The 23,354-nt window shown below is 44.7% G+C and overlaps 1 protein-coding gene across 1 annotated transcript; it reads right to left on the reverse strand.

Moving 5' to 3' along the window:
- Window positions 1-454: 454 nt before the first annotated feature.
- Window positions 455-4,402, reverse strand: NEUROD1 (neuronal differentiation 1). The gene is made up of 2 exons (XM_013004407.2): window positions 4,324-4,402; window positions 455-2,854 (listed from the first exon to the last, which is right to left on the reverse strand). Exon 2 carries the CDS (start codon window positions 2,841-2,843, stop codon window positions 1,776-1,778), a length of 1,068 nt encoding a protein of 355 aa, XP_012859861.1. The 5' UTR covers window positions 2,844-2,854; window positions 4,324-4,402; the 3' UTR covers window positions 455-1,775.
- Between the last annotated feature and the right edge of the window lie 18,952 nt (window positions 4,403-23,354).

A 23,354-nucleotide genomic window follows, 5' to 3' on the forward strand; every position in this document is an offset into this window, starting at 1 on the left:
AAGTGGTATAAAACTTGTTTTTAAAAAATTGTGTAGACAATCTAAACTCATGGCATGTGTCTTTCATGTGAATAACTAACTAAAGTACGAAGTTCTCTTTAGAAAGAGAAAGCACTGAAGCCATATAAACATTTCTAAAACGGGAGTCAGACACCTACAGGTGACGCCTCCGGCAGCACAGGAGGAGAAACCCTAACCCTTTCTGCCACCCGCCTAGTTCACGTCCCAAATAAGGAAACAACAGGTACTTTGATCATCTGTAAGAACTCGACTCCCTAAGAAAAACAAGCAGCTTAGAGCGTCTGTCGAAGTAAACTGTGAAACAACACTTTGCCAATTGTTCAGTGTGGTTCTCAATTAAGCAAGTAAAGTACTACTACTGCCTCCCCCCCAACTCTCATGAGGAATTACTTACACTTAGAGAAATGATTTCAAGAAGAAAGGCAACAGTTTCTCAGATTTACAATACTACTTTATTGCAACTGGATGAGTGTTGTCTAAATTGTGCATTACACCATAATATACAGGGTTACAAACAAGATTACAGTACAGGTCGAATTCAGTGGTACCAGCATCACATCTCAAACAGCACTTATTCTGGACTGCATTTTACATGCAATAGCTATTGTTCTAATTATGAATCAAATGGTTTAAGTTTATTTAAACTACTGTACTAAATGACTACAATAGATATAAATCCCAACATTAACAACCTGATTAGATTTAGGCTCAGATTCATTACGTGACTCTATGACAAACCACCATTTGTGTGACTATGTATAAAATCATGCATTTATAATTTCTGGAAACATCAATAGCTTCAGATTCTCTGTAAAATCATGGAATGCAAAGGAGTAAAATACTTAAAAGAAACAGTGCAAATTGTATGTGATAGTCAAGCAGCTTTTGATTTAAAGAAGGGTATGTTGGCATTTGTTTATAATACGTATATATAAGCTTGTGCAAGTAATGTGTTGAAAATTGATATGCTTTGATAGAGATCAATATGTCTTGCTTTTTTTCCATCCTTTTGAGAGCTAGGAATCTGGGTTTTAAGGAAGCGAGAGACTTTAAAGTGAAATGGATTGCTCAAATTGTGCATTTTTAAAATCTTTTTACAATTAGAGAGGAAAGAAGTGCTAAGGCAACACAATAACTTTCTAAGCACTTTTCTGCTGGTTTAAATTAGTTAAATTATTTTGTATAAATTAGATATAATTCTACTTTTCTGATATGTATAAAAATTGATGAAGCTGCATGGTTTTAAAATAGGAAATCCACATTATAAAAAGTCATTAAAAATTCTGTACAAAATCACAACAAAATAATTCAGCATGGGAAAGGTAACAAGTAGTAAAATGCTGGTTGAAAAATATATATTTATATATATTTTAATTGGCCCATTACTAGTTTAAAAATTGCATAGATCCTAATTATTGCTTGTGATTTTGTTATCCCGATCAGATAATTAATATGATCTGAATACAGCTGCACCAAATTTGTGGTGCAGATTTTTTTTAACTTTACTGTCTTACGTTTTTAAAATAGAAGAGCTATAGAAAATAATACATAAGGTGAACAGGAACTTTGACCCCGTTCCTTCCAAAGGCAGTAACGACAATAAATACATATATCACTTGAAACTTGGAGTATTTGCACTTTGCAGCAGCAGTGTACCCAAAGGGCTGCCTTTTGTAAACACGACAGTCACCGCGAGTGAGTTTAGTGGGTTCGTTTCCCGGGGCTGATGGAACCGATGGGCCGCTGCCAAGGGGCTAGTCGTGAAAGATGGCATTGAGCTGGGCACTCATGACTCGCTCATGATGAGAATGGCTATCAAAGGGCATCATGTTGTCTATGGGGATCTCGCAGCGAGGGGCAGCGGCGCCCGAGAAGATTGATCCGTGGCTTTGGGCCCCTGCCAGGGATGCTGCAGGATAGTGCATGGTAAAGGCATAATTTTTCTCAAATTCGGCGGACGGTTCGTGTTTGAAAGAGAAGTTGCCGTTGATGCTCAGCGGCGGGCTGAGGGGCCCGTCGAAGGAAGGGCTGGTGCAATCCGTCAGGGGGCTTTCGAAGAAGGGCTCCAGCGCGGCGCTGTAGGCGTGCGGCGGCGGCTTGACGTGGAAGACGTGGGAGCTGTCCATGGTGCCGTAGGGCGGGCTGGGCAGCCCCGGGGACTGGTAGGAGAAGGGGGGCACGGGAAAGGAAGCGCTGGCGGTGGGCAGGTGCGGGGGCATGTCCTGGCTCTGCTCCGGCAGGAAAGTCCGAGGGTTGAGCTGCAGGCAGCCCGCCACCAAGTTGGTGGTGGGCTGGGATAAGCCCTTGCACAGCGTCTGGACGAAGGAGACCAGGTCAGGGCTTTTGCCGGAGCGCAGAATCTCCGACAGAGCCCAGATGTAGTTCTTGGCGAGGCGCAGAGTCTCGATCTTGGACAGCTTCTGCGTCTTGGAGTAGCAGGGCACGACCTTGCGCAGGTTGTCCAGCGCCGCGTTCAGCCCGTGCATGCGGTTCCTCTCTCGGGCGTTGGCCTTCATGCGCCGCAGCTTAAACCGCTCCAGGCGCGCCTTGGTCATCTTCTTCTTCTTGGGTCCGCGGCGTTTGGGCTTTTGATCGTCCTCCTCCTCTTCCTCTTCCTCTTCCTCGTCCAGGTCCTCATCTTCGTCTTCCTCCTCTCCCCCGTTCCTCAGCGAGTCCTCCTCCGCATGCATGGCTTCTAGGTCGTCCTTCTTGTCCACCTCGTGTTCCTCGTCCTGAGAACTCAGACACTCATCCGTCCAGCTGGGAGGACCCTGGGGCTGAGGCTCACCCATCAGTCCGCTCTCGCTGTATGACTTGGTCATGGTTCGGTTTCCTGTACTCAACGGGGGTCGGTGGGGGGAGGTGGGGTGGGGTGGGAGAGAAACAGGAAGATGCACAATCAGCTCCCACTCTCCAGTCCTGTACAAATGCATTCCTAACGCCTCTAAGGAAGGTAAAGTTAAGTGCAGGCGTGTGTGTGTGTGTGTGTGTGTGTGTGTGTCCTGGCGATTAAATTTACAATGTGTTTATGGCGGTTACCCGATAGGATAGGTGTGTGCAAATGAGTGCTCCTATCAGCGACTTCATTTCCATCTGCACCTTTTCTCTGTGTTTTCCAAAGTCACACTCAACTCCACAAAAACAGTGGGTTTGAAAAACATCTCACATCCTATTCTCTCTCTCCTGGCTGCCCCGTACTTAGCAATCTCAGTGGAACCGCCTTTACGTAATTTCCTAACCCGGGCAGTGATTTTTAAGAAGATTAGATGGATAGGAGATCGATGAGCAAACGCTTGGGGGAAGTCCTTGCCACAGAATTCTTTTGGCATCCAGGAAAGATTCAGCCCCCAAAGTGGGCAAGCGTCCCCCGTGCTTCTCCTGCCTCTCCATTCTCTCTCCCCTTCTAGCCCTTGCCCTCGGCTGAATTCCCACCTTGCACAAAAGCCCAGGCTGCGCAGAGAGGGCTGGCGGCTCAGGCACAGAGCTCTCCCACGCGCTGGGGATCAGGTGCCCAGGGCTCCTCTCTAATAAACAGCCCATTGAAAGGGCTGCCCGCTCTTTATTGGGGCTTTTCAAAGTTCGCCCCGACCTCCTTTTAAAAGAGTGTCATTAGCATAGTCCGGGATAAGCAATGGTAAAGTTGCCGTCTCCAATGAGGGAAAAATGGAAAGCTTTTAGTGAAACTACTGAATTTCTGGCTTCACGTGGGGCGCTGGGGACTTGGCCGCCTGTGGAGAGGTAACAGGTAGTAGGCGCGAGGCACTCTTGCTTAACAGCACTTTTTCTCCCCTCTCAACTAAACTCTCTTTGAATTCAAGTTCTGTTCTGTCTGTTCTACGCTTGTGTGTACGTAGGGTACCCAATTCTCTTTCATCTACCGAAAATTTGTTTGGCACTCTCAGTGTGCATCAGTAGATCTACAAGTGTATAAATAACACAAGTCAAAACATAAATCTTGGCCACCGGAGTCCGTTTGTTGGAGGAAATGAGGGAGTACAGTAGTTATTTGTTATCCATAAAGTTGGTGCATTAGAAAAAAAATCGAAGAAACTCCTATCCTTTCAGAAAACAAATTAAAAAGGAAAATCAGAAAGCTTGCGGTGGGCACTTGAGGTGGTGATGAAAGGTGTGCACGTCCTTGGCTATCTGAGACTATAAGGAGGGATTCCTCTTCCAACACACCAACACACATACACACACGCTCCACACCAACGCGCGCAGAGTAAAGAGGTGCATCAGTCTTCTAGGGTTGCTTTTATTCTAAGGAAGGGGAAAAGGAAAGGACCACCCATCCATCTTTACCTGTGGTTGTTAGTGAGTGTAGAGCAGAGATGGTTTCATAACCTCGGGCCCTCGGACGCCGTGCCTTCTGCGTGGGGCGAGTTCCTCGGAGCCAGGCCGCGCGGCGCTCAGGTTATATAGCGGAGTTGGCTGGGCCCGGCGCGGGCGGGGCCAGGAGCGCCGCGGCAAGCGGAGCCAGCGCCCGCGCCTGCGCACGCGCCGGTGCGGCGCGCTCCCTCCGGCCGCCCCTCCCCAGCTCCGCTCCGCTCCAGCCCTCCTCCGGCTCTCGCTCCCCGGCACCCTCCACTCCTACCCCCGCCCCTGCTCCTTCCTCCCCGGCATGCGCCATATGGTCTTCCTGGTCCAGCCAAGAGCCGGGAGCCACGTGACCTGCCTATTTGTATGCCGCCGAGCGCTCCATTCCGGCCCCTTTGTGGCCAGAAGAAAGTGGCCCATCTGTCGCCAGTTAGAGACTCTGCGGACCTGTTTTTACCCGCAGGAGAGATTAACCCTTTCTGGCAGCAGAAGGGCGGGAGGGGGGGCCAAAGAGAGGGGAGGAGGTGGAGAGCGGGAAGCTAAAAGCGGCTGGATTTAGGTCAGACGGGGGAGGGGTGGCCTGTTTGAGCAGGAAGTGGGGCAGAGGTGAAGGAAGCATCCCCACTCTTCGCCCAGGCTCGGGGATGCGGAACCGCAGGACTTCCTGATCTCACTGAGGGACCCTTCTCTTGGTTTTACCCTCTTGGCAGACGTTTTGGTCTTTGGTGCCCAAAGGCGGCTTCTCCTAATCTCATCACCCGCTCCGAGCAAACACGTAAACCACGTACAAGAGGTTTCATCAACAATGTCAGCTCTGAGCCTCCTCTTCTACCCTGCTACATCGAATCACCCACTCCCAGTCCCTCTGATAAGAGACGCGCTGTGTCCATCACTCTCCTTCTGCCCTACCTGCAACCTCATGCGCCCTACTTTCAAGTCCTTGGAGACTCCTCACAAAGTAGACTTCCATCCACAGAGGCCTAGTCCCCAGGGCGAGCTAGTTCATAAACCTTGTCTCCATTGGCCTCTGGGCTGTCCTCACTGGGACTTTGAGAAGAGGCCTCTGACTCTTCTACCTGTGACCATTGTACTGCTGAGAAGGAAGCCCTGACCTGGGGAGTCAGGTGGAATCCCCTTGCCACTGCTGCGCTTGTCCCATTCTCCAGGCCTATGAGGGCACTTGGTTAAGTTGTAACTCTTCAAGGAGATGCCACCAGCTGGTACTCAACCAGTCTCCTCTCTTCTCTGTCTAGAAAGGTCTTGAATACAACCCCAGGAAGGACTGATGACCCCAATTCCTCTAAGCTTCAAAATTACAAAACTTCTAGCTTGACCTTGCAAGTCAAGCAACCTCTATAGGACTTCGTCAATTCTGAAGGAGCCATAATGATGCCTAACTATTGATACTTTACTCATGCTTTCCCACCCAGGCTATCTAATCTAATCTATCTATCTATCTATCTACAATCTCTTCTCTGCCCATTTTTTCTTGACCAGCATTATCTCTAACCGTCCATTAACTAGACAACTACTCCCTCCCAGCTCCAAAGTTCCTTGCAAGAATGTGCCATGCTTGAGTTTCTTTTTTAAAGGTCTGTGAAGTCCACGGATATTGCTCTAGTTTGCAAACTATGTCAGCGGTGAGCAACTGGGGTGGGATGCACTGGAGACAGGTGGAGGAGGGCTTGCGCTCCTAGAAAATTAGTGGATGCAGCCGTTGCAACTCAGCACACATCCCAGAAGGGAAAAATGAGGCTATGCTACCTGACAGGTGTGCGCAGCCCTGATATGAGGAGCAGCTCTGTACTGAGTTTTGCTTTGCTGCCTTTCCTCACCGTTGGACACAAAGCACGGAGGAAGTGAAATCATTGCCCGGGGGCCTTTCCTCAGCATTTCCAGCCCAGTACAGTCTGTGTCGCCAAGGCTGGGTCTAATTTCCAGGGTGGCCAGAGGAGCAGCCTGCAGAGGCAAGGCCACAACACAAAGCTCCACGGGTCCAGGCAGCTTGGCCCAGCGGGGTGCTGCCAATGTAACTCTCTGGGGAGCCTTGGGACAGGCTAGCCCACCATGCTGTGAAGTGTGGAAGTCTGCTTGGCCCTCGTTTTCCGTCTTATGTGAGGGTTCTGGAGGAAAAGGGGCACGCACGGTAGGGAGAGGGCTCCAGTTGCCCCTGAAAGCCCTGGGCTGGCCTAGGTGTTCCTCTGCCTAAGGGGGCCCCAGGCAAGCGGAAATATCCCTAGTTTCCACCTCTTGTGGAATACAGGAGATTCTCAGAGGAGCCAGAGGTTCCTGTCTTGGATGAGAAAGGAAGCCTTTCGTACGGCGTTTCGAAGTGTTTGTACCCGGGGAAACGCCAGTCTGAGGTGCTCCCTGAGGACAATGTGGAACCCCGGGTGTGGGCCACTGCCCGGAATGGGGGAGGAGGAGGAGGAGAAGGAGGAGGAGGAGGAGAAGGAGGAGGAGGAGGAGGAGAAGGAGGAGGAGAAGACTGCAGGGAATGGGGCGCTGCAAAGAGGAAGAGCAGGAGTGGTAGGGGCAGAGGCTGTCAGAGTTCCCAGAGAGGATGGAGCTGGAGCGGCGCCTCCCTCCTTATTTTATTCCAGATGTTCGCCCAAGCTTCCCCCTCTAGACTCCCCAGGTTTTCTTCCCCCTCCCTCTCCGCGGCCGTTAGCCGCACCCTGCCCGGCGCCCGCCCCCGCCCGGCGGGCAGGCTGCCGAGCGAGCGGCACGCGAACCGCACGCGCAGGCCACAAAGCCGCTTTCATGACTCACTGCCCTCGAGCAATGCCCCAAATCTGACGCGCCACCCCCGCTCCCCGATCCCCGCTTGGGCCCCGCCGGACTAGCCCGGCCGTTCGTGCGGCAGCCGGTGCGCCTGCGGGACAGGCGGCGGGAGGAGGCGCGTGGCGGGGGGCGCGCCGCGATCGGGGGGAGGGCGGCGGGGCGCGCTGTCTCGGGCGGGGAGACAGAGCCGGGCCGAACGGGCGTCCCTGGCGGCGACCTGTTTCCCGGGGAACCAGCTGCACGCTCCTGCAAAGCGCGGTTTGAGGTTTGCGGCCCAGGAAAGGATGGAGCGTGGCCGCGTCGGAGCGCGTTCCTCGGGGAGGGACGGTGGAGACGCCGGGTCCAGTGCAGTCGGGGGATGCTGCGGGCCGGAGCGGGCGAACCGAGGCCCATCCGGGACCCTACCGACGCCCTGGCGGCTTGCAGACGGCGGACGCGCCCGGGACTCGCGCCTCCACCTCCTTGGAGGTCGCTGAGCTGCTGGCTCAAGGCCGTCGCTGCCGGGCCCGACAGGCTGGCGGCTGGGGACCGCCCCGAGCGAGCGAGAGAGACGCTATTAAAATGCCTCGCAGTCGCCCCAAGCGCAAAACCCGTCCTCCTCAAATCTCTTGGGCCTGCGGCATAATCTTAATTAAGATAATTGATTCATATTGCACCTGCGAGAACAGAAAAAAAAATTGATTCCAACCCCCAGCCCCACAAATGGCTTTGAGCTATTGGATGGAGCAGCGCCCGGCTGTGATTTGGGGAGTGATTTAGAGCGGGCTTCCCCGGTTCAGCCTGCTTGGGCTCTTTTATTTATTATTGACATCCTCCAGGTCCCACAGGGAACGGGGTGGCTCCCGTCCTGGCGCCCACGGGTCGCAGAGGGACTTCGTCTCTGGTTCCCCATCAGGAGTGAGGGGGCTTTTTCTTAAGCCATGCCACACTCGGGAGTCAACAGCATGACATCAAGGCAGCTTGTGCTTCTTGGCAGGCATGGGTCCCTGGCGCCATTGCCTGACACTCTCGTCTTTCACATGGGCTTTGCGTATCTGTGACTGTTTGGATGTACAAGTGGCTGTGTGAATGTGAGCGAACCTGTGCGTGTGCGTGAGATCAGCAATCTGTGGGATCTTGTGTATGTGAACGTGTGTGATTACCAGTGCGGACTTACATGTATGAGTATGTCTATAAAAGAGTGTAGATTTCAGTGTGCCTTAGTACACGTGTGAGTGTATAAGTGTGTGTGCGTGTGCTTGTGGGCGCCGTTGCTCCAGGGTGAAAAGCGTGTTGGGAGGGGCCACACACCTGTTCCTGGAGGATTGAGGAACAGCTTGCGGTTCAAAGGGGACCGCGGGGGCAGGGTAACTGACAAGCAGCGGGTGTTTGCCAGGCTTCCTGGAACAGAAGTAAACTAGCAAAGTGAAATCCCCTGTAACTGGGGATAGCTGTGGGCGTGGAGAGCCCAGAGGCACCAAGGGCGCCTGGGCGTCCTCTTAACAATGGCTGCTGCAGTGGACTGGGGACGAAGACCATCCTCTGGTAGCAGGGACAACGCCAGAAGTAGGTGGAAAGCTTCAAATATCAGCACCGTGGACAACTCCCCGAGGCAACCGCCTTTGAACAGTCATTGGATCGTTTCTCCTCACCTTCACTTGCAAAACTCTTGATCCTTATGCTGGAACTTTTAATCAGGTAGCTTTGCCAGTGTGCTTTCTTTAGGACCCTTCTTTTCAGAACGAGTTTGCTGGAAAACTCACTCAGGCACAACAGCTGTCAGGTCGAGTCCCACTCTCGTTATCCAGATTTAGGGATGAACGAAGGGCTGAAAGCCTAGTAAGAGTTAGCAACGCGCCAATGAAGACAGGAATCACCTAGCGAGTCAATTTTCCAAAAGGTAGACATGATTCTAATAGTTAGATCCTACGTGACTTCAAAACCAAAGTGGTGTCCATGAGGGGAAAAAGAAAAAAGAAAATATTTACGTGTTGTCAATTCTGCTTTGTTTCATAGACTTTGAATTTTATTAATAATACAAATCTGTTTCAAGCATCATCTTGTTAATACCCCAGTTATTTCCTCCTGCAAGTAATTTCTATTAAATTAATGGTGAATGAGCCAAGAGAGGTTAGATGGCATTATTTGCTCAGATTAGGTGACCCACATGATTATCCAAATTACACTTGATTTAACAAATACAGGTCTTATCCAAAATGCATTGGGGGCTGGGGTGGGGAGTCCAGTAGAGATATGATTCTAAAGAGAGTAAGCACTTTTAGTAATTTAAATATCTTAGAAGTATACATTCTACCTGTATCCCTGCCCCTCCCTCAGAGTTATTGATGCGATTTTAAAAATACATCATTCTCATTAGCCACCAGGATAGATTTTGCTGTGATGGAAAAAAATCTAAAATAATTTTTTAATTCAAGAATTCACCTTCAAAGTCTCCCTTCTTTCAATAGAACATTTTCTTTCCTCTTTAACAAATGCATTTCCACTGGAATTAAATATTGATAATTTGACCTTTTGTGTCTTTCACTAATCAAAGGGGGGACGTTCCAAATGTAGATCTCAGAGTTTTGCCCTGGTGGGTCTTTCCGCTTGAGTAGGCCCTGAGATTAACCAAGTCCAACTTCCTTTTTCACTGCTCTCTCCTTGCACTAATTGCTTATGCAAAAAATGCAGATTTGTATTAATTAGTAACTCCACTGATTAGTTCTGTGGTATTTTCACATAATAAATCATGCTGCAGACATGAATCTTGGCACATCACCCAGTAGTGGCTCAGGCTGCAATACGGATTTCATATTAAAATAAAATCTCTAACTAAATCTACCTTTCCAAATGCAGGTAGAGTGAGCAGCCACCTGCTGGGAGCACCTGCCATGGGAAATTACTTTCACTCAATGAAAAACCACTTTGGGGGCCCAAACAGAACAATCTTATTATGAGGTTAGGTTCTAAGATTAAATAAACAAATACATAGATCGGTGCATACATATATCCGTAAATGGCACAGTGGTATCCAGATGACGGACGCCTGTTCCCCCTGGGCAGCAGGAAGAGTAGGTGTCAAGGCCCGGAGCCAGAGGTGCAGTGTAGCAATGAAAGGTGGGAGAATGATAAGAAGTGCACTACTTGTTGGGAAGAAGACATGAGAAACATTCATATTTTGAAAGTATCACTTAAACTACATTATAGAAAACTCATTGCAAAATGGTTGAGTATAGGGAGGCTCTTGCTATTTTTCTAGCAAGGGATGATAATACTTGGACTAGCTTGGCTGTAGAGATGGAGAGAGACCATACTTAAGTTTGAGAGCTATTTAGAAAGATTACCCTGGCCCCACAGAATTACCCGATGGCCATAAAGTGTGATTCTTCATTATCTTGAGTGAAGGCTATTGATGCCTTCCAAAATGGCATCTCCAACTTAACGTAAATCAATAATATAATAACTTGCTATCTTGCAACATAGCTAGATGATAAAAGTGTCACTATAATGTAAAACTATAATGCCACCACCACCCACAGTCATCCAGCACTGAGTTAACTGTTTTACATACAAGTTCCTATTGCATTTCATAACAACACCTTTGATAAGTCTATGTGGCAGGTGAGGAAAATTAGACTTATCTCAGTTAAATAATATGCCAAATTTCGCCCAGCTGATCAGTTCCCAAGACTATGACTTTGAACAACTCTGTTGTACTATAAAAATATCTGACCAAGACTTGCTTACACCTCATCTTAAGGAAACCAATTTAATTTCACATCTAAGGAATAGTTTTAAGCTTGTTTCATAGTTCAATTAATTGTCAAATGTCCTTAATAAATACAATTGTAATTTCAATTGCAGCGTCTTTCTGGAATAACAACTAAGGAATATTAACCCACAATTTAAGTCAAGCATGTCCATTCAAGTTTTGCAGTGAGCCAGTTTAGTTCACCACCAGTGATTAGGTTGGAAGAAACATTTCAGATAAACCATTCTACACCATAGAAGTAACCTTTCTCATATAAAAAAAAATCATCGTTGAAAATTTACCTTAAAAGGGGGTTCTTGAAGAGTTCAAATTGTCTGGGCTCTGGCAAATCCAGTTCAACATAAGCAACCTTTCATTAATATGCCTGTACTTTCGCTTTTAATTAAGACTTGTACATTTTGTTTTCTTTTGAAAAAATAAAGTCTTATTTAATTACAAATCAGTCCTTGTTCTGTGGCATTTTTATTGCCTAGACACAAATGAATGTACTCTCTCTCCTGGAAATGAGAGGAAACAAAGGGAAAGGCTGTAACTGGCATCTCATGTTAATATAATTAATTTATTGCTGATCCTCTTAATTTCTAAACATAGGAAGGATCAAGTAGTCTTTAATACCTGTATATCATTGTGGATAAATCATAAGCAGATACATCAAATGCATAATTTAAAAGCAGAAAAAGGAAACTCACATTTTCTTCTCTAAAGATACTCTTCATCAGTTTATATAAACCAGATTGTAAAAATTGTCTATTTCTGAGGAAACCTACTGGTTGAGGCCTACAGTGTCATATCATGACAAAATGCCAAAGTTTCTTAGTTCTGCACGAGCAAATGTATGTATTAATGTTCTCTCCCCTTCCTCTTCCACGCATGCGTGTGTGCTTGCTATATTAGAATATTTTCCACATGTAGTCCTTTATCTAGTAAGTAAACATTTTCTTTTCTTCAATTTATGTGTAACATTTCGGCTATTCTTGAATACACGAATAAACCATCAATGTAGTAAAAGTTTTATCTAAGTACTGTGCATAGACTATGGAAATACATTTTTACATTTACAATTGAATTGACACATTATTTTCATTATGCTTTCAAAGCAAGAGCACTCTTTCATTTGGAAATAACCAGATATGTTGCATAAGTATTCTTCCCTCTAAAGATTAATTTGTTTTTATAAATATTTCTCAGTTTTGACAATTAGATTTGATAATCACAACGATTGATTTTTTAATTTATTTCATGAGTGTCTGCATAAAGGCACTACATACAATAAACATCATTAATCGTATACTAAAGAAATTGAAAGCATCTCTGGACTTTACATTCAAAACACAAGTCTCACAGTGGTGTGAACAGCTAGGGAACTCAGGTGGTAAGTGGAAGGTTGAGGTGCAAGTCGATCCCGAGGTGGCTGGAAGAAAGGATTAGCCCTTGGAAAACCAGCCTTTGAAAGTGACAGAGCAGAGTTCTACTTTCACAACCCAAGGCTGCTTGGCATCATGGTCAACTCAGTGGCAACTTAGAAATAAATTCAGACTAGACCAGAACATGTACACATGTATAGATAAGAGATGGGAGCTCAGGACACACAGAATTCAGGAACAGGAGTAGGAATAGTGATACCAGAAGGGTAGGGGGAAGAGGAGGGGAGGAAGGGAGAAAGGGAAACCTATCTCAGTGATCATGCATAACCATACGCCCCCTCTACAGGGGGAAGAACAATAGAAAACATGGGGGAAGGGAGACAGTGGTCAGTGTGAGAGAAGAAAATAATAACAACGTACAATCTGTGGGGGGAGGTTTAAGACAGGGGGGGGTGGGAAGAGGAGCTGATACCAAGGGCTCAATAGAAAGTAAATGCCTAGAAAAGAATGAAGGCAACATATGTACAAACATGCCTGATTCAATTGATGTGTGGATTGTGATAGAGTTGTGTGAGCCCCCAATAAAATGATTGAAAAATAAATAAGCAAAAAACCCTATTACACTAGATATTCACATTTCACACTGTGATCACTAGGTGATAAAACCTCTTTTTCTTTTATAAATTAAAATGTAATTTATAGCTCTGATCACTTTTCCAAAGGGGATCCTGATGCCATTTGAAGTAGTTGTATCTGTGCACCCACAGTGACCTATTTCGTTTCTGATGTCGTCTCCTTCATCTTCCCCTCCTCTCCTTAGTCGGCTCCAGCCACACGTGCAGCTCTGTGTTCTTCATCAGACCAGTCATTTTCTGCCTTAATACCTTTGTTCAAGCTAAACTCTCTGCCAGAGGTTCTCTTCCTACGGACACCTCCTTGGTCAACTTCCTGACTTACGACAAAGCGTTGTCCCCCGTCTCATCTTCCTGAAGAAACCTCACTGGAATAAAGATATATAAGCTGACTATGCCCTGTTCTAATCCAAACACTCCACTTTCCTTCTTTGCTCTATTCCCACCCCACCCCACCCCACTTTTTCGTAGCACAAAGAAGCTAATATAAGAGAAGCTCACCAAAATCCATTGCTATCGAGTCAATTTTGATCTATAGTGATCCTATATATGGTTTTTCTGAGTCTGCAAATCTTTACAGAATCAGACAACCTCATTTTTTGCCCCCAAAGTGGCTAGGGGATCTGAATGATCAACCTTGCAGTTAGCGGCCTACCACCTAACCCACAGACTACTGGGGATCTTTTAAAATACTGTAACTCACTCAGCTCATGCTGGCAAGTCAATTCCGTGTCACAGAGGCCCTGTGGGACAGGGACAAGGTCAGAAGGCCTTGTGAGTTTCTGCGACCGTAACTCTTTATGGAAGGAAAAAGCCTAGTCTTTTTCCTGAAGACCGGCTGGTGGTTTTGAACTGCTGACCTTGAGCTTAGCAGCCTAACGCATAACCACTATGCCATCACGTATTGATAATGTTCATTATTTGTTGTCTTTATCTGGAGTGTATGCTCCATAAGGGTGGAGATCTTGTCTGTTCTTCTCTTTTATAAGTTTACTGATTAATTCTAAGTCCTCAGGATACACTTGTCGGTAGTAGGCATTCTGTAAATACCAGTATTTGGTCAATGAATTTGAGAAATTAAAAGAAAGCCATATAATATTTGAGCAGCAAAGAGCCTAAAATGTCATATAGTTTGTTTGTTGGTATTGTTGTTTTGGAAATATGAAAAACTAAGATCAGAATGGCATAATTATTTGCCTTATTCTCTAAAGTGAGTTACTGGTATAGTGAGGGCTAGAGATTAGCTCCCTTAAGCATCAGTACTTTTTCTTTCTCACATTATCGTATTGATATCCATTCTAATCTCAAGAGTTCAATCTAAATTTTCATGGATTTCCCGAAGCAATAACCCAGTAGGCCGCATTCAAGTATTCCTAATAATAGAATTGGAAGACCAGACCCTGGAACATTCCATTGATTACCTTCTCTGTCTAAACTCTCCAAGACTCCTATTGATGATCATTATCTACCATGTATACAGCATGTGCTCTTGGCATGTGCTTCTCGTTTACACAACTCTGTGAGCTTGAGACCTCTCTCATTCCGTTTTGGAGATGTCAAAGTAAGGCTGAAGAATCAAGCAGAAACCTATGGCTGGGAAAGATCATTAGCAATGGACAAGGGACCAATAACAAAAATATACAGAATTCTGCAACACTTCCATAAGAAAAAAAATACATAATCTTATTAAAAAGTGGGCAAAATACATGAGCAGACAATTAACCAAAAATGACATTCAATGGCTAGCACACATATGGAAAAAATGCTCATAAGCCATCTGGGAGATGCAATGAACTATCACCTTACCCCCCCCCCCCCATAGTGGTAGTACAATTCAAAAAGACAGAAAAAAAACCAAATGTTGGAGTGGGTGTGGTGAGATTTGAACTCTTCTACACAGATGCATGCTTGTAAACATGTACAATCATTGTGGAAAGTGGTATGGTGCCACCACTATAAAGCAAATGGGAAGCTAAATCCCATATGACTCAGCTGGGTATAAACTCCAAAGAAATAAGAGACACAACATGAACTGGTCTATGCTCTCCCATGTCCAACTCCGCACAGTTCACAATAGCCAGACGCCGGAAACAGCCCAAATGCCCTTAAGTTGAAGAATAGATAAAGAAACTCAACTTGGATACATACATGTACATAATGAAATGCATCCTTAGAAAACAGTGATGGAACTTTGAGACATCTCATGACATGGATGGACCTGAAAACCATTATTCTGAAAGACGTTAGTCAGTCACAAAAGGTCAGATATTGTATGTATCCACTCCAGGAAGGATAACACCAAGACAAAGGCAGGCATCTGTTCTCAGACACCTCATCTTCTAATCTGGTCTCCCAAGCAACGAATTGATGTGTCTACCTAATGCTCTTGATCCACAGATCACCCTGTATTTGTACATCTTAAAAGCCACTTGAACAGAGGAGGCTTCACCTCATTTGGGATCAGTTTTTCATGTTGAAGGGACAGGGAGAAGAACAACCAGTTCCTTCCATTTGACATTGTCCCATGGTCATCCCAAATCAATAGACACTCCTATAAGGTGTTCAATGAACTTTAACGGAAATTCAAATCCAGAAGTTGGGAGGAGGACCTGTCTCTCTCAGGAGAAACTGGTTTAACTTCTGTTGGCAGACAAACCAGGTGGGGTAACCTTCCCTTGGGAAAAGTGCTTAACATTACTTATAGAGACCCCCAATTGGAGAATATGCCCCACTGTTGTGTTCCTAATTGGGCACTTTTGACTGAGTTTCTAGCCAGCCCTTGGTGACCAGGCTGCATGCTATATACAACTAGGACTTTGGAAGCTGTTCTTTCCCAGGTTCGCAACATCCTTCATAGGCCACATTAGAAGGTTCTGATTTGGAAACCTACCAAGCAAATCAGACTTTAAATATCCTTGTGGCATACTGAAGGAATTGGATTTAAGACTGAAATGCCCTAGGGTGAAAAGAAGCAGATAACTACTATCCCAATATGGAATTTGACTTTGGTTCACATCTCTTGCTTTGAGGCTGCCCGATAAGTGGCAACTTAAAAGACCACCATCCATTTGCTGTTTTGAACTCTCTTTGCCTCTTCTATGACATGTCTTAGTCCAGCAGGCATAATTCTTATGAAGTGACCCGACTCGATCCATTACCCCATGAAGAGTGGGTTATGTGTTGGGTTGCTAACTAACCACAAGGGTCAGCAGTTCACAACCACTGTCTGACCATGAGAGAAGTTTCCCAATCCCATATAAATTATAGTCTGGGAAACCGACAGAGGCAGTTCTAGCCCCTCTACGGTTATTATGAGTCAGAATCAATTCTATGGCAGCTCATGAGTAAAGTGGGGTGAAGAAATCTTATGGTGTTCAGCTATCAGAAAGAATAGCAACTGGGGTTTTAAAGGCTAGCCTTAAACAGCCATCTAAGTGAGATATAAGTTAAACCCACAAGGAAGCACATCCCCTGGGTGATTCAAGGATTATAAATAATACAATCAAAAGACTGGAGGAGGGAATTATATTAGAACTTAAATTCTAAGCATATGGTTTGCAGAAGACAGTGGATGACAAGGGAAAGCCAGAATAAATGTCAAAGTCCCCCAGGGGTTAGGCCTCCAGTAAATCCTCTCTGACCATTGACCAAGGGTATGAAGAGCCTAGCTATCAGACAGCGTGCATTGGAAAGTGGATTAAAGCAGGTGCGGTTAGGCTAAAATTTGTTCTCCCTTTTTGGCCATTTCAAACTCCACTAGTTTTTATTATATTCTACCATCTTTTCAATTGAGATTTCTCAGTTGAAACCTCTCTCTCTCTCTCTCTCTCTTGTAGTTTTCTTTATATTCAGGATAGATAAATTATAGAGACAGGAACTGGATTAATAGTTTCTTAGGGTTATGCATGGGTTAAGGATTGGAGGACAAGTAGCACATTTGGGAAGTGACCTCAGGAAATATCAGGAGAGGAATGCTGGTTGAGACAACGAAGCAAGGCCTCCAATAAAGGGTGCATTAATGAGCCAGGAACCATTAAGAGAAATGAAGGCTTAATTCCCCTGGGGTACTCTGTATGTTCTGTGTAGCACACGCCAGAGGTTGGGTGGTGGCTGAATTATTATTTGTAGACACTTATCAGTCGGTTCCGGGAACAATATTCTGTTAGCATTTCTGGTATGTTGAGTGCTAGAGTGGGATGTGGTCACCTAGAAATCTCCCCCCACTGTGAGTAGCAATGGCATTCAATATGATGGTAAAGCCTTTGGGATAAGGAATGATGGGAAGGGTATGTGAGCATCCTAAGCTATGTTAATTGTCCCCTAAGCAAAGTTCTGTTACTTTTGGCAACCCTTCACCCCATCATGTTGACTCATTTATTTTCTTGCTTACAATCTAATAGGAAATACAGTCCTTTTGAGCCATCTTTTTTTGGAGCAGTGTGACACAAACCATATGAGGGACCAGGACAAAGCAGAGAAGGACTTTCTGAGAGGTGCTGCCTGGGCAGAGGAGCAGAACGCAGCCAGCTGATCCGCAGACACAGACACGAAGAAATGATATTATGAATATTTTTTGTTTGGATCCACTGAGTATTGGAGTGGTTTGCTATGAGACAATAGCTAACTGCTACACTACTATGAAAAAATTCTTGTTGTTTTAGTACAACAGATTGCTTGGAGAGCTGAATGTTTTGATTCACCAAAGAAATCTGCTCAAGTGAAACTTTCTGTTAATATCCCCCACAGGTACTTTAAGGATTTTAAAACCATCAGTATGCCTTTAGGTAAGCATTAAACTAGCAATTCAGTGTTAGAGATTGTGGTGAATGCCATGAACAAGTTATCTTACATAGTTAGATAGTACTCCAAATAGATTTCTGCCTGGGCAGCGTCACTGTTGTCATCACCATTGATGAGGAAACAGAGAAGCTACTCGTCCAAGATCACACATCTAGAAAAGGCAGAGTTCTTGTTTTTATTTGGATTGTTTGACTATCAATTTAAGTAGGGATAAAGAATAGTGAACATTTTGCCATCTTTGTAGCACTCCACCTTCCTTTCAGCATTATGATCCTCTCAATGTCTATACCCTTTTTAGCCGGTTATGCACAGCCACACAAATTCAAGCTGTGTTTTCTACCGACGGGAGACAGTATGGATTGGTCCACTCAATCTCCTTCCTTTACTGCTTTTTTACTTAGAGTGAGAAGACTAGAAAGCTTAAACAAGCACATTTAAAATGCCCCCTGAGCTGATTTGCTCTATAAACTTTCATTTGACCATAGTAAAAAGTTGAAGAAATTAAAATGTTTCCTTACCCCCCTCATAGATTCTGCATTGGGCATTTGGTTTGAAATTAGTTCTATGTTGGAGTCAAGGGACAGAAGATGTTCGGCTAGTAACAATTCCGGTAGATGATTCTGAACCCAGCACCTTTCTGATTTGTTGCAAATATTCCTGCAGCAAAGGCAGTAGCATGGTTAGCAGCCTTGTTTTGTGGTATATTGGGGGTACCACACCTGGAAATGCAAACTGGAGTCCGTTTCCTTAGACCTAATAGCATTTCTGTGAATTATCTTTGCCCATGATGAAATCCATTTGTACAGGCACCAGGTAGAGTTGATGATATTGTCCAGGAGCTCTTTCCTGTCGAGTAATTGGTTCCAGAAGTGATTATAGGCAATAGAACATCAAGCAAATGTGAATCTGAAATTGATTCTTTAATCTGACTGGGTTGGGAGACATTACAGGAGGAAATGATAGGAGTTTATTTCACCCAGTGGTGCATCAGTTGATTATCTTATCACCTGTGGTCACCTGGAATGGAAGACTATACCAACAGCTGCTACAATGGACCACTTTGGAAAGACAAAGATGATAAGGAATGGAGGAATGGCCTCTCTGTCTTTATCGTGAGTAATGTAAACGAAGACTATGCTTTTACTCGAGAGACAATCATAAAGCTAGTAACCACAGAGCTGACACAGCCAGAACTGGAATAGGTTGCCAGGTTACAATGTGGTCAGTGTTTCTCAAAATATGTTCTCCAGATCAGCAACGTTAGCAACAGCTGAGAACTTGTTGGAAAAGGAAAATCTTAGGCTTCTTTTCAGAGTTACTGAGACAGAAACTCCAGGAGCGGGGCCCAAGGATCTATGCTCTTAGAAGCCCTCCACGTGACTCTGATGCATGCTGACCTTTGAGAACTAAGGTTGTCAACAGCACATCACCATTGTCTGCAGTACATGTATACAGAGTAATCGTACCAAGCTGGTATCGAAACCCAAACTCTACTGAGAACCTTTTTTCCCAACATTAGCAGTCACGGCTGCTGTGTCTACTGAAAAGGGCCTGGGTTTGCTGGAAGTCTGTCTGAAGTGCTCAGCTTGCAAGAAGATGTGAAACCAGTTTGTGCCGCACTTCTCTTTGCCTCTCTGCTGTGACTCCTACTAGATCTCAGCAGGCCCAGGTGGCTCAAGAACAGCTTCATAGTCAGGAGAAGGCCAATGCATCATGTTGCTCAGATACTTCAATAACATGCACATTTAAAAATTGTGTCTCTTTCAACAACCTGAAACACCAGCATTTTTTTCACATGTAATGTATAAAAAGTGCTTCAAAGATTTAAACAGGAAAGATCAAGAGTGAATTCATGTGCAATTATCTTACTCATTCCATCCTTGTGTCTGTCTGTCGTGGCCTCGCACATGTGCATTGACTTGAGAATAACGCTTTGAAAGCTCCTCTCTTCAAGTCAAACTGAGAGGGAAGGGTAACGTCACTACTGAAGTGGTTTCCCTGGTAGCAATGTCGGCCATAGGTTCCCAGGATGACAGGACATAAGAGCCAGAGGTGAGGTGGACTGTTCACCAGACCGCACAGCGGGGTTGACTGATGGTTGGGATGATTTATCGAAGAGAAATGTGTGCTAGGGTGATAACCTGGAATTGAAATAAGTCTGAATAAGACTCAGTTAGAACTCTACAGAGGGCTATCATAAGTCATCTTGACTGCTCATGCAATTTTCAGATGAGTCCATCCCCAAGGCATACTTGTTTGAAGAGAAGGGAAGCCAGGTAATTATCAAGAAGGACTTTATGAAATTATCACAAGTAAATCCTGTAAATCTTTCTTCCAGCCTTCTCAAAAGTATACTCAACCATTTATGGAGATAGCGGGTAAAGGGAAACAGCCAGATCTTCCAGAAATTGGTCCCTGACTCTGAACTAACATCCAGTCTAGGATGTGACTGGGATCCACTTGGTGGAATGAGGCTGAATGAGAGCACTATTGAATTGTGGAGCCCTAACTTCATCACCATGCCACAGGGGGCGGTGGTGTGTGTGTGTGTGGGTCTCTGCAAACATGTAATGTGGCTGCTTCCATCTTTATTGTCATGCCATCATGCACAAAATGAGGGTTGTTATGCAACAAAGGATGAAATCAAAGATCTAGAGTTTTCTGCCTTACTCAAATAAAACAGCACCCTGGCAGAATTTCAGAGGTTTGCCCAAGATCAAAAGTTTGAACGACATAAGGAGATATGCCCCTCCCCCAATGGTTGTGTTCCTTTTTCTCTCTAAAAATAAAATCTTCACATTTTGGTTGGGAAAATAGCCATTCAGGAGGAAAGAAGAGTACATTTTCCTGCCACATTGTAGCTTTGGGACTAAGTTTTAGTAATAGAATGTGAGGGAGAGTAATGAGAAAAATTTCCGGAGCTTGTTGTGAAAACTAAGTCATGTGTTCACCCCTTCTCCTTTTCTCCTTCATGCGGGCTGCAAGGCAGACCTAGGTTCCCCTGCAGAGATAGTGCAGCAATAAGATGGAAGGAACTGGGTCACGGCTAGTACCACCACCCCAGCTTTAGTCTGTGTAAGAAATAAATTCTTGTCATCTTGATACCCGCATCATTTGGCTTACTTAATCCGACATTTTTATACAATTAGTTACATCTAGGAGCCCTATTGCAGAGTGGTTACAAGATCAGCAGTTCAAAACTATCAGCCACTCGGTGGGAGAAAGACCAGACTTTCTATTCCTATAAAGAGTTATAGTCTGGACTCCACAGCGGCAATTCTACCCTGGTGTCCATGAGTTTGAATAGACTCAATGCAGTAAGTTTGTTTCTGAAAAAAATATTAGTTTTCACTTAACGAAATCCTTGAAAGTGAAACAGTATTTCTGTTTGGAAGGAAAACGTTTCAAGGTAGAATTACAATTGTGAAGTTTCCATGATTGTGATGACAAGGTCATTTAAATTTTGTGTTGTTATTGGAATGAGAGTTTACAGACCATTCAACAATCGATATACATTTTGACTTTAACTGTAGCCCCACAAAATCCCACAAGGTTTTGTCAACTGCAAATTGCAGGTTGTTAATTAGCCTTCTTCCAATCCAATTAGTCTTCTTCATATAGTCCAGTGTCTTGATTATTTATTCAGCAGACAGAGTGAATACATATTATGCACACCATTCTTGATGTTAAGCCTTGTAGTATTACCTTGTTCTGGTAACACAACAGTCTCTTGATCCTTGTACAGGTTCCCTATTAGCGCAATGAAGTGTTCTGGAATTCTCATTCTTCTCAAGGCTATTGAGAGTTTGTTATGATCCACAAAGTCAAGTGCTTTTGCACAATCAATAAAGCACAAGTGAACGAACACCTTTCTAAGGAAGAACATGCTCAGTATATCTTAAGCTAAAAGAACTAAATAAAAAATAATGCCTCGAGTTGCAATATTGAAAGATTCTATGGGAAAAATGTTGACTGATGTGGGAAGCATCAAAAGAAGATGGAAAGATGACAGAGAGTCTCTGCCAAAAGAAACTAGTCAAAATCCAACTATTTCAGCTATTTAGGTATCAAGTAGGATAACTACTTTGCCAACTGTCTGGAAGAGAACCAGATTTGTACCCATTCCAAAGAAAGACCCAACAGAATGCTCAAATTATAGAACAGTATCATTGATATCACATTCAAATAAGATCATACAACAGTGGTTGCAGCTGGACATTGACAGGGAACTGCCAGAGGTTCAGGCTAGATTTAGAAGAGGGTGTAGAACAAAGGATATCATTACTGATGTCAGGTGGTATTGGCTCAAAGAATAAAGAATACCAGAGGGAGTGTTTACTTGTATTTTATTGACTGTGCCAAGTCCTTTGACTGCATGGATCTTAATAAACTATGGACATGTGGTAGTTCCATAATCTGTTGTCAATTTGAGACTTAGGAGGGAAGGGATGGAGTTTAGCCTGCCAATCAGGTCCAAGCTTGATGACCTCATTTGGAGGCAACGTAGGAGATCAATAGTTTGCTGGAGTCAGGACAGAGGCTCACTCCCTGAGAGCCCCTCTACTGACAAGACACATGGCACTATGCTGATAGAGCCCCTGCCCTGATTGCTGAAGGAGCCACATGGAGACCCCTGCCAGTGCTGAGATGCTTCTACTGCCACTGGATCCACAAGACTTTGCACCCACTGGCCTGTGATCTTCCTACATTTGGCATAAGTGCATGTGCTTCGTGAGTCTGAAGAGGGCTTTATAGATTGGTATCAGACATATGGGCTAATATAGGACTTAAGGACTTGATCTGGACTGGGCTGGATGTTTTCTTAATATTCAATTACTCTTGTATATAAAGTTCTTTCCTACACCCTTATGAGTGTCCATGAATTTGTTTCGCTGGTCTATCCACACTAACACAGGACAACCTTGAGAAACATGGGCATTCCAAACACTCACTGTCCTCTTGAGGAACTTGTGCGTGGAACAAGAGGCAGTTGTGCAAACAGAACAAGGAAATACTGCATGGTTTAAAATCAAGAAAGGTGTGTGTCAGAGTTGTGTCCTCTCACCATACATACACAATCTGTATGCTGAGCAAATAAACAAAGAAACTGGACTATATGAAAAAGAATGTGGCATCAGGATTAGAGGAAGACTTATTAACAACCTACGATATGCAGATCACACAACCTTAGTTGCTGAAAGGGAGGAGAACGTGAAGCACTTTCTGAGAAAGATCAGGGACTGTGGTATGGCTGCAACACAAAGTACAGAAAACAAAAATCCTCACAACTGGACTAGTCGGTAATATCATGAGAACTAGAACAAGGGGAAGTTGTCAAGGACATCATCTTGCTTGGATCCAAAATCAATGTTAATGGAAGCAGCAGTCCAGGGACCAAATAATACAGTGCATTTGGTAAACTTGCTGTGCAAGACCTTTCTAAAGTGTGGAGAGGCAAGGATGCTATTTTAGAGAAAAAGGTGCACCTGACCCAAGCCATGGTATTTTCAATTGCCTCATGTGCAGGTGAAAATTGGACAGTGAACCAGGAATACGGAATAAAATTCAGTGCATTTGAATTGTGCTGTGAAAAATATTAAAAGTGTCTTGCATGGACTGCCAAGAGAACACACAGTTCTGTCTTGGAAGGATAGTGAGACTCCGCCTCATGTATTTTGCAGGAGA

Source organism: Echinops telfairi, unplaced genomic scaffold, assembly GCF_000313985.2.
Source record: "Echinops telfairi isolate 266 unplaced genomic scaffold, ASM31398v2 ScPeMD7_3;HRSCAF=10, whole genome shotgun sequence".
Lineage (NCBI taxonomy): Eukaryota > Metazoa > Chordata > Mammalia > Afrosoricida > Tenrecidae > Echinops > Echinops telfairi.

Bases quoted from the DNA above. Each gene is read 5' to 3' on its own strand.
- NEUROD1 (XM_013004407.2), bottom strand. From the start codon at position 2,843: ATGACCAAGTCATACAGCGAGAGCGGACTGATGGGTGAGCCTCAGCCC.